The sequence below is a fragment of the Ascidiella aspersa genome, chromosome 4 (genome assembly GCF_963924565.1).
Source record: "Ascidiella aspersa chromosome 4, kaAscAspe10.2, whole genome shotgun sequence".
Taxonomy (NCBI): Eukaryota; Metazoa; Chordata; class Ascidiacea; order Phlebobranchia; family Ascidiidae; genus Ascidiella; species Ascidiella aspersa.
The window spans coordinates 2,861,296-2,872,373 of NC_139450.1; the positions used below are offsets into that span (position 1 = coordinate 2,861,296).

Here is an 11,078-nt window from a genome sequence, read left to right on the forward strand (position 1 = left end):
TGATATTCTTACTAAGTCTTACTCCAACCTCCAACCAGTATGCTCCAAAGTTTGTTTAGTTTACCAAACCATTTATCTGTATAACAGTGATCGTTCAGTCTTATAATGGTCAATGACAACGGAACACCTGTGAAAGCCAAATTTTTAGATCAATTTGACACCGGATCGGCACCGATACGATCCTAGTATCGGTCAAGTACCGATACTATAATGTTGCATCGGCAACCACTCCGATCCGATATTATCGGACATCCCTAGCCAATGGTTGCGTTGACTTGCAATTATGGTCGGCATTAGCAAACATCATTCCTGACTCATTATAAGGCTGCATGAACCTTAAAGGCAATTAAACTAAAACCATTCACGCGTCGCTTTTAACCTTTACCTTTCTCCAAACGTGTCGATTTCAAAATGGATCATTTTGCCGTGTCTTCGCTAAAAGGTAAAGCCAGCATTAATCAAAATCCCTTCGCAGGGCAATAAAATCCTATGGCATTTCATTTGCAGAGTCCAAGGTGTCATGGCATTTTATGATATCACGAACGACATGAAAATCGTTGAGTCGTTAATTATAGCGATACACGTTTATTTGAGCTCGCTATAGGTCGGTCGTCACGGGTTATTTGAAGGTCATTTGTCATGAACTTAAGGTCGCTTTTCCAAATATTGCAAATCGACTGTAATGAGTACACACTTGTCAAAAATAGGACCCCCCTGGGATGATTTATGAGGGGGTCACGGAGTGTGTATTCATAACATTTTTTTTCTAGCTGTAATGTGGGGGTAAAATTTGGTTTCCTTTTAGATTAGTGTATTATTAGCATGATTTAACCTATTTTAGGGATGTTATTCAAAAAGAAGTTAAAAACCTTTAGGAAAAGAAAACAGTTTTATTCCAAATAAAATATATTCATGGAAAAGAATTGCAAACTGGTTAAAAATCATTATGACAGAAAACGGCCAATGCAGTTTAGCAATTGAGACATTATATTATATTAAGTCTGAAAAATCCTACTGAATTGTATTTAAAAATTAAAATTCGTTTTCATTTTCCTTTCAAGATTCGTGTTCATTTTCCATAATCCTATCCCCACAGGCCTAATGCCAAATGTCAGTTGCAAAGTACACAGTTCTAGACTAAACCACAACACGTCCCAGATGGATAAACCATCGTAGTTCGCACGAAAATTAACTTACCGTGACGTTTGGGCTACGTTTATCGTCTGTCGTTTGTCTTCGACTACTAGTGTAAGGTTGCAAATGACATATGTCCATCAATGCATTAGCTAGTTTCTAGCTTATTTTGCAATCTGTTTCGCAGGTTACTGTCTACGTTTTGCAATTTTATGCTAAAATTTTAATTTTTAACGTTTAAATAATAGAATTTTGCTATAACGGTACTGTATGTTTCAACTATTTACTGTTCTCATAAGAAACCTACACTTTGAGCCACCCTAATACATATTTTTAAACTACTTTGTTAGAAATTGAGTTCACTGTTTTTCATATGAAAGACTGTATTTCTACCAAGGTTTTGTTTTTTATCGTTTAGAGTCCTTTCTGATATAATATGTACCATTTTTCTTTGGTTTATTAGGTTGTTTTTACATGAACTATTTTTATTTTTAAACTATTTTTCTTGCGTTTCAAGACAAATGGTCACTTAGAGTTTCCTTGTACACTATTTTACATTTTCTTGCTTGATTTTATTAAAAATTGGGACTTTGGTTGGTCAACCCTTCAACACGTGCACAGCGGACACCTTACACCAGGGAACCGGAACTGTAATAAATGTGAACCTGTATGCAAATATCCAATCAAACGTGTGACCGACTGTTTCAATGCGTTGGCGAAAATGTGGGTTGCTGGGCACGATGTGTGGTCAGCAGACTGACCAGTCGTGACTGGACGTAGGGGTGTCCATTCACGAAAGTGGAATCGCATAGGCTTGCAATTTCACGCGCGGACATCACGCACTGCTGTTTAGAACGCGAATAAAAAGCAGACGTGTCGGAAAAGGTCTGCCATCGACCGGTCCTTGTGTGGTCACTATGTGATCGGTCTGCTGTGGTAAAGTACTACTTTTACAATACTATAATAAAAAAACGCTGAAAAATATTAGTTTCCTAAATTTATCTTAAAATCAAAAAAATTTTTTGCTCATACGCTTTTGTTTAACAGAATTTAAAAGTTAATGTTTGTTTAATATAAAACATCATGATAATCGACCAGACAAATTCCCTATTTTAATTGCTTTATGAGGTCACAGAGACGACCACAATAAACAGCGAGTTGTCTCATGTTGCAAATTCTAATTGCTTTATGACGTCACTGTGTTGTTACTGTAGTGTCACTGTGTGAGGCAGTGGTTTTCAACAGGGGTGCCGCGACGCCCTGATGTGCCATTTCGAATGCTCAAGGGTGTCGACAGGTATTTAAAAATTTTTAAGAACATGATTTTTGCTCAATTGGTAAGCTTCTTGATACAACTATTTGTGTACGATTCGGGCGATTATATCAAATAACATTTTCCAATATGTTTTAACTTGGTTGTGAGAAAATTCCAGTCGGGGTGCCAAAAAACTAGTTATTATTTTTAAAGGGTTGCCGTAAGCCATAAAATGTTGAGAATCACTGGTGTGGTCGGTTTGGGGTGCACCAGAAGTCCGTCGAACCCGCTTGGAACTTAAACGGGCGAAAAACGCTGCCGAAATTCGATCTAACCACAGGATGTGACCTTTTTTCGTACTTGTCGGCTTAAACCAGTGGTTCTTAAACTTTTTTATACGCGGAACCCCAAATTTTTTTTGCCTTGCGGGGACCACGATCGGCAAAAAAAATCCAAAATGACATCATAAATTGACGTCACAGTACAAATAAACTTCATAAATCTGTTGAGTTTGGTCCAAAAATGTGAAAGTAAAATGAAGTCTAAATAGGATTCAGTACAAAACCGTTTTATTTTTAATCAAGCTGTTTTCTTTAAAAAAAAGATTACTGCTTTTATATATACTAATATTTCAAATAGGCCTTCATGGACCCCCTAAAACTAGTTCGCGGACCCCCAAGGGTTCCATGGACCCCAGTTTAAGAACCCCTGGTTTAGAAGTACAACCTTTTCACATTTTTATCTTTTTTAACGTAGTTCACTGTTGGGTATTTAGCAGGGCTGTTGAGTCAGTTGAAAACAACCTGAGTCATACTCCGACCGTGAAAAAACCTGAGTCATACTCTGACCGTGAAAAAACTCGAATCCCAGTTCGACCAAATTTACCAATTAGGTCGATTTCCGAGTCGCAGGCACTAACTCTACAGCCTATATTACACCCATTTACATACGCAAATAGGGTTGATAAACAGCAATTTACTCCGTATAACTCATCCGCCCGCAATACCTGGTTGGAAAATATTTCACCAAATGCTATTCCACCTAAAGTCTAAACCTAACATTATATTATAGGTGAATGTAACAAAGTGAAACAAGCGAACTTGTGTCAATAAATAAACTGTTGCTACCAGGCATGGTAATATAAATCAAAAACAGCTCCTCTGGTAAAATGCAGGTGCACCATGAGACCAGAGAAGCTATTTTTGATTTATATTGTGTCAATAAAGTTTGCTGAATGTATTAGTTACTTTTCGATTTTACGTCGGTTGTGGTGACAGTTTCACTTGTTTAGGTTTTTTGATTCCAAAGGGAAGAGAATCCATAACAAGAATCGCAAAATTCGCTGGGTAATTTTTGTTAAAAAAGCAATTTTTGTCAAAAAATAAAAAAATTTCAACGACCTATTGAGTTCTACTGGTAGCGGAAAATATAATTGAAAGCAAAAGCGATAAAATTGTGTGATTATTCACGAAAACGCCACAGGTTCTCTTCATATGCCCATCGTTTGCCAACAGACACAATTACCAAAATCGAATTGGATCCAGGATCCGTCTCTACCAAGTCGGTGTTGTAATGACTAAAGTCAATAAAAATGAAGGGTTTTGATTAAGCATTGTTATAACAATGGGTTATTTATCTTATTTTTTGCACACAAACAATCTGTGCATGCTATATGATGAATGTATGTTATGTTTTACTCGTATAATCAGACGAGTTTACCAAATTTAAAAGCTTTAAGTTTATAATAAGGACTTGACTTAAAGTTGCCTTGCTCTAATTATATCTTGACTAGGACTTAAGTTATTTTAAATTACTTGTTTACAACACTAACAATGGGCGCTATCAAAATGGGAGGTGCAAAAATACAGTGAGCTTAATAAGTGCAGGTGTAGAAGCTAATAAAGCACAAAGAGCGGTGAAAATTACACAACAACAACAACCGCAAAGTAGCTAGTAGGGCTGGTAGAGCTTAGGAGCGTTTAGAAGCATGTAATCCATCCTGTCTTGGTACTGGGAGAACCAGAAAGGGTTCACTTGAATCCTTAACGCCCAATCCAGCCTGTTAAGGTAAAAATAAAGTTAGAATATACATAACCTCTAATAGATAAGCTGTTACCAGGCATATTATTAATCAAAAAACAGCTCATCTGGCAATTATGTTATATTTTGGACCATAATGGTTGGAGGTTGGAGTAAGACTTAATAAAAATATCAAAGCCCATACAGAAGTAGGTAGTATTTTGAACCTTTCGAATAACTCTTTATTTATTTTCAACATGTTATATTTTGTTTGCCAAAAGTTGTACTATGAGCATTCTACGTCGTATCGTTTTGTTATTATATTAGTAAAATAGTTTGACTTCGAGATGACTTTCTTTGATAATGACTTGGACTGAGACTTGCTATTTTCAAAAAGTACTTGACTTGAAATTAATGTATTTTACAAATTACTTGACTGGACTTCAGTCATTTCAAAACTTGTATAACAACAATGCTATCTACCCATATTAACGAGTTTTATTGTTTGTACTTCGCTAACAGTCTTATTGATTTAAAATCTGTTTGAGCAAACAGCACGTAGCTGCCTTTATATGTCTGGTTGAGTTTTTGCATGCAGATAATAATAAGTAAATCGGGATACTAAATACCATTCTACATTATTCTGCTTTATACTTCTAGCGGCTTGTGTTATTTTTTCGTATGAGATAAAACTGTGAATATACTCAACAATCAATTAAGTGAAGTGACTATCTGTCTAGAGTTCAAGAAGTTAAAGGACAGGTATTTTTAAGTTTTAGTGGCCTGCTTCCAAGTCAGATATATACATTATATACAAGGGACGTGCAAGAGACTCAAAGCAGCCATCAGTCCTCACTTTAAAGGGCCAGCGCCTTGCTTACCCAGCACCAACCCAAATCGCTAAACTCTTACCTTTCGAATCCGTCAGGAATGTACTTCCAGTAGCGGTCGAACTCTTGCAGGGATCTGGATATAACTTGGTCGTGGAGGCGGTCTCTAGAATGTTCATTGCTACCGTACATTACTCCACGTGCTTGCAGGTTGTCAAGGAACCTGAAAGTAATAATACTATGTATTGCGGGTGCGGATGAGTTATATACACTTTTTTGACTGGATTGCCATATACTGTTACGAATCTTGTAATAATTTTAATTTTATATATAATTTTACATCAGTCTAAGGCTAGAAACCTGTGTTGAAAGAAGCATAACTATACAGTCTTTGCAATCAATGGCTATATATTTAGGGCAGTGCTTCTCATCCTTTTTTCGCGGCGACCCAAATATTAAGCGTATGACGACTGAGCTTTGGCGATCCAATTGTTTTTTCTTGGAAGCGAAATAAAAACCAGCTTCTTGTAAGCAACAAAAAATAGGCATTAGCATAAAGAATTTTAATAATTATTCTAAAACATTATTTGAATTGCTTCCTTAATTTTCCTAATTGAGAAATCTTTCTCAGAACCAATCTTAATAAACGTATAAACTACTGCTGTCGGCGAGCCAACCAAATCAAACAGCGACCCAATTTTGGGTCGCGAACCATCGGTTGAGAAGCACTGATTTAGGGTACTACTTTACAGGCACCACTAAAACCATAAATAATAAAAGCCTCCTAGTCATATGAATGTTGACATTTAAACTATAGCTGTGGAGTAGGAGTCGATTTATTAAGTCGGACTCAAAAAACTAGTTTTAAAATAAGATTTTCCACGTGCTTGCAAGTTGTCAAGGAACCTGAAAGTAAACGCATACAAATATCAAAGCCGATACAGAAGTAGGCATCATTTTGAACGTTTCGCATAACTCTTTGTTCATTAACGAATAAACAATCATACGTATGACTATACCCAAATCCGACGTGTGCATGCGCAGTACCAAATTCGGAAGACCACAATGAATCGTATACCGGTACATAGGTGAAAGAACTTATATTTAAATAATTTTCTTTTTTTTAACTCTTATTGTGGGTATTTAAGTTATATTATTGTGGGTATGTAATGTAAGTTACAACACTTATTGTGTGTAGTTATAAGCATGGGCCCCCTGGAATTTCAAAAATCTGGAATTGGGAAAATCTGGAACCCCCCCCTGGAATTTCAAAATGCGATTATTAGTATTATTTATAAGTGTAATATGTATATGAAGGTTAAAAATATTATACATTTTCCATTGCCCCCAAGGGCGTATCCAGGGGGCGGGAGGTCTTACCCTCTTTTTGTAAGTGATATTATCGTTTTTTGTTCGTTTTTGTCATGGTTTAAAAAAATGTTCAAAGCGGCGTGCTTTTAAAGTAATTGGGTCACGCGTCTTAATCTAATGCGAAACCAAAATCGAGTGCAAAACGCCGTTTTTCGTCTTTTGTTTGGTCGACCATAAACGCTGGAAGTTGTTCTTTTTCGTTGTTTGTTTAGGTTGACTGATTAGCAAGTGTGTATTCTACAATTTGTTTTTTTTTGCCTGAAGTTAGCGTGTTTAGCAGCTGGCGCCTGACAGGATTGTTGACGACGCACGTGGTCGCTTTTGCTGGACGTATTTGGCTGTTTCTGATTAGTTTTTTTATCACGTCTTGCAATCACCATTCTATGACGTCATACTGTCACTGTTTTATGACGTCATTATTCATTAAATCAGACTAAAAATTGGGGAATTCCCTAAGTTGAAAATTCAGGACCCCCTTTTTAATTTTCCCCTGATTGCCCCCCCTGGAAAATTTTCTGCGGGCGCCCCTGGTTATAAGTTATAGACAGAATGGGCAAATCGGCTGGAGTCGGACTCGCGTTGTTTTTAACCGATTCCCCGCCCCTCTCCTACTATAGCCTTTAAAACCAATGGTATGATTTCGGGTATTACTTTTTGCACGATTCTTAATGGCGCCACTAAAGTATCTATATATTACAATAATTACCTCCAAACCTGGCGAATCTGCGTGGGTTTAAACTGATTTTATCAAGCTAATAATAATTACGCCAACAATATTTATTTACTCACATATAACACCATTAAAAGAGTGGTCTGCAAGTTGCATTTTGAGGCAAATGGGTTAACATTCTGTTTAAAAAACATTTGTTTTGTCCTACATTAGTTATAGCAACCAGTTATTGCTGTCCAAGCACTAAATAGATAACATTTTTAATGGTGAAAATAACGGCCCAAATAGACGTTAAAAGCGACATGCTTTATTTTCAAACGTTTCGGCAATTTCTAATGCGATCATCAGTGATCTGATCACAAAATAAAGCATGTCGCTTTTTACGTCTATTTGGGCCGTTATTTTCACCATTAAACTTATGAACAGGTCCGTATATAGTGTTCCAAGATAAGATTTTGTTTATAAATAAAAATAAAAACACGGACTGTATAAGATTAAAAAATAAAAACATTTGCTTTCAGACAACATTTTTGTGAAAACGTACAAACGACACACCACAAGATTCGTGTTTCCACGGCTTCAGGACTTGGGCTTTGATAGCGAAATTAGTTATTATGTTGATTGAGGAAATAGTTTTGTGCAAATAAAAACATGATTACAGTAAAATCTTTCCTGTTAATTCACTACCTGCCACTTTTCGGAACAAATATTTAAATTCGGTGCTGGTTTTGAATCCTACCTTAAATCCTACCAGTTTTCAAAATTGAAATTTAAAAGAACGAAATACAAATGGGAGAATAAATAATAATACTTAACCCAAAAACTAAAACCGTAACCCGAATACTGTCAGCAATGTAAATTCCCGGACGAAAATATGGTAGGCAATTCTAGACCACAGCGCCATAAATTCTATTAATGACCAATTTACGCACTTTAATCTGCTGGCATTTACTAACCTTTGAAATCCTTCTTCACTTGCAAATGCGCCTTCTCTGTATGCAGAAGCCATCTTCAAACGTTGACAAAGTCCAACACAGTGAGCAGCAAATAACCCTAAAACTGTACAAGCCTTAACCAGCACGAAGACGAATTAAGCTACACAGCCCTAATTAAGCTTGTATTGCAAACACAACTGAAAAATTCTTCCCAGCTTAACCTATAGCCTACCTTACGACCTAAGCGACAATATGTGCGCCTGCCTTTTAATGTTTACCTACAGGGACCTTTGACATCGCGTCTCATTGTTCCTATTGTCACGTGATCCGCTTTTACAGGTCTCCTGTCCCGCCCACGTGACCTGAGACAATTCACAGCGACTTAAAATGTCCTTGGGTGCCAGAAATGCGATCTCTTTTTGTGTATCCATCTTTTGGTAGAAGAGGAATTGTCAAAGCCTGTAATGCTTGTGTTTTTTGCATTGTTTGAAACTTCCATTTGAACGTAAACCGTTGTTATTACGTCACAATTGCGTAGGGTTGTAGTGAACATGGGTCTAATTCACTTGTTTTGGCTGGTTATAGAAATGGAGGGCGTTTTACTTAAGTAGGTTAAAACTCCTGTGCAACTTTAGGTGCTAAGCCTAAAACATTTATCATATTAAACACTTTATGACGTTAACAATTAACGGTGCCTATTGCGATACATAAACATTGTTAATTTACCGATGCCCAATTTTTTTTCTTTTAAACGGTATATTGAAAGGTTTCACCTATAATCAAAACCCTGCAAGAAAAGGCCATAAAGTTTACCAAATTAAACGAACAATATCCAGGTGTATGACATTGGACAACCCTGATTAAATAAAGCAACCTTGGTCTGTATGGGCTACGTCGTTTTTACAAATCTAGCGGCTATATTTTATCCCTAAACTGCTATATTCAACTTGCTGTTGAAGCGTCTAAATGTGTTCCGAAGGCGCATAGACACTTCAGGGTTTTGTTGGCGAGTTTTTTTGACAAAGCAAAGTAGTACATCAAGTACAACCCCTTGTTCATTGTTATTGGCCTAAGTTATTCAAATAGCTTGGTAACCATTGTGCTAGCATTTCGCCTATTCGAAGCGTCGTAATGGACGGGGTGTAGGCTATGTATTTTGAATCTTGTGGAAGCCTTCAGTCTGGTGAACAAATCGGAAATTCAACCCACTATTCACAGCAAATGCGATTAGGTTTTTTAAAGAAAATATTTTTTTTTCAGCTATAATGAACTGATAAATTATGCACATAAACACACACGCAAACAGATACACACACGCGCGCGCACACACACACACGCGCACACACACTCACTCACTCACTCACACACAAAAAAACACTTACACATTCACACAAATAAACAAATACACACAAAATAATAACACATACACAACGAAACAAATGCACACAAACGCATATATTTACACAAATAAACAAACACGCACACCAAACAAATACCGGCCAGGGACATCGAAATACTTTTTTGATATCGCATTGCCTTACAAAGGACGTTCGCCCGCACAAAGATGTCATATTCATCATCCGCACGACAAAACAGAATCGCTGATTATGACGTATGGCTCGGAACAATGGGCGCGCGAACACGGTCGCTCGTCTTTGTAGTTCTTCGAGCGACCGGCTTTTCAAAGGCGGAAATGTTTCTCACCGAATGGCTTCGCAATTTCTTAGGTAGCACATGACAACCTTGGGTCCATGAAACCCTTATAAGCCTATGGGTTAGTGATTAGCGGTAAAGAAGTGTTTTTTAACCTTTTCTGGTAGCGTATATTACTACTTAGTGTTTTTTGCAGTCACACAACAACCAGGGCTTGATTAACCATTAAGTAAAATAAGCACGTCCTTAGGGCACCACAGAAATTGCCATGGCCGAATTTTCAATGGTTCTCTCTGTGTTTAATAAAATATTTTCAGACGAATTAGACCTCAATAGTGGCCCGGTTAACATAATTTGTTGCTTATTTTTCTTTCTCAAGTATCTTTAGCGTTTATTCGGTGCGAATTTCTTGTATGGTTATTGCGTTTATATTACCTGCTTTAAAAGAAATAACTTTGCCTAAAGATTTCAGATGATTGGCAATTACAGCGCAACAAAGCAGATAAAAAATGAAGGTTGAGAACAGGGAGTCGAACCGTTTGACTTTTCCGGTTCAGGTTCGGTTCGGTTCGGGTTCAAGGATTTTTTCGGAATCCGGTTCAGTTCCGGTTTCGGTTCGGAGTAATTTAAAAGCTCCGGTTCAGCTCCGGTTCGACCATCGTTATTTCAAAACCGGTACATAGAGTTCAGGTTCGGATACAATATAAGTTGCGTTAAATCTCAAAAAAAGTTATATTATTGTGGGTATGTAAGAATCGAAGTTCCGTGACTTATTAAAAAAACTGCAACTCAATATTGAAATATCTAAAAAATAAAAAATGAACTATTTTTTTATTCAATATTCATATTTTTTTCATAAAATTTCGAACATGGCGTAACTTGACTCTGTAAAATAGAAGTTACCACGTCATGCTGGAGCGAACCGCTTTTGTTTACAGGTTCGGGTTCGGTTAAGGTTCAGGTTTTTTCAAATTATTCGGTTCCGTTCCGGTTCGTCTCCTTAAAATCTTATAAAAACCGGTTCAGGTTCGGTTACGGTTCGCAAAAAATTAACCCAAAACCGGTTCATAAAGTTCCGGTTCGGTTCCGGTTCGGTTCCGGTTCGACTCCCTGGTTGAGAACCACTGGTGTAAATGATTGGGTTAATTTGACTTTATAGTGTTTGTACACCTATAGTAAAACTAAATAATCACGTATAACTACCTGAAACT

General features: G+C 37.0%; 1 protein-coding gene across 1 annotated transcript; it reads right to left on the reverse strand.

Annotated features, from left to right (window-relative positions):
• Positions 1–3,781: 3,781 nt before the first annotated feature.
• Positions 3,782–8,438, reverse strand: LOC146146654 (uncharacterized). Its single transcript, XM_083387834.1, has 3 exons — positions 8,236–8,438; positions 5,321–5,461; positions 3,782–4,448 (listed from the first exon to the last, which is right to left on the reverse strand). The coding sequence occupies exons 1-3, from the start codon at positions 8,286–8,288 to the stop codon at positions 4,340–4,342; spliced, it is 303 nt and encodes a 100-aa protein (XP_083243960.1). The 5' UTR covers positions 8,289–8,438; the 3' UTR covers positions 3,782–4,339.
• Between the last annotated feature and the right edge of the window lie 2,640 nt (positions 8,439–11,078).

Excerpts from the sequence above, each read along its gene's own strand:
- LOC146146654 (XM_083387834.1), bottom strand. The coding sequence starts at position 8,288 with ATGGCTTCTGCATACAGAGAAGGCGCATTTGCAAGTGAAGAAGGATTT. Across the intron at positions 5,462-8,235 it reads AGTGAAGAAGGATTTCAAAG|GTTCCTTGACAACCTGCAAG; the intron begins GTTAGTAAATGC and ends TATTACTTTCAG. Across the intron at positions 4,449-5,320 it reads ATTCCTGACGGATTCGAAAG|GCTGGATTGGGCGTTAAGGA; the intron begins GTAAGAGTTTAG and ends TTACCTTAACAG.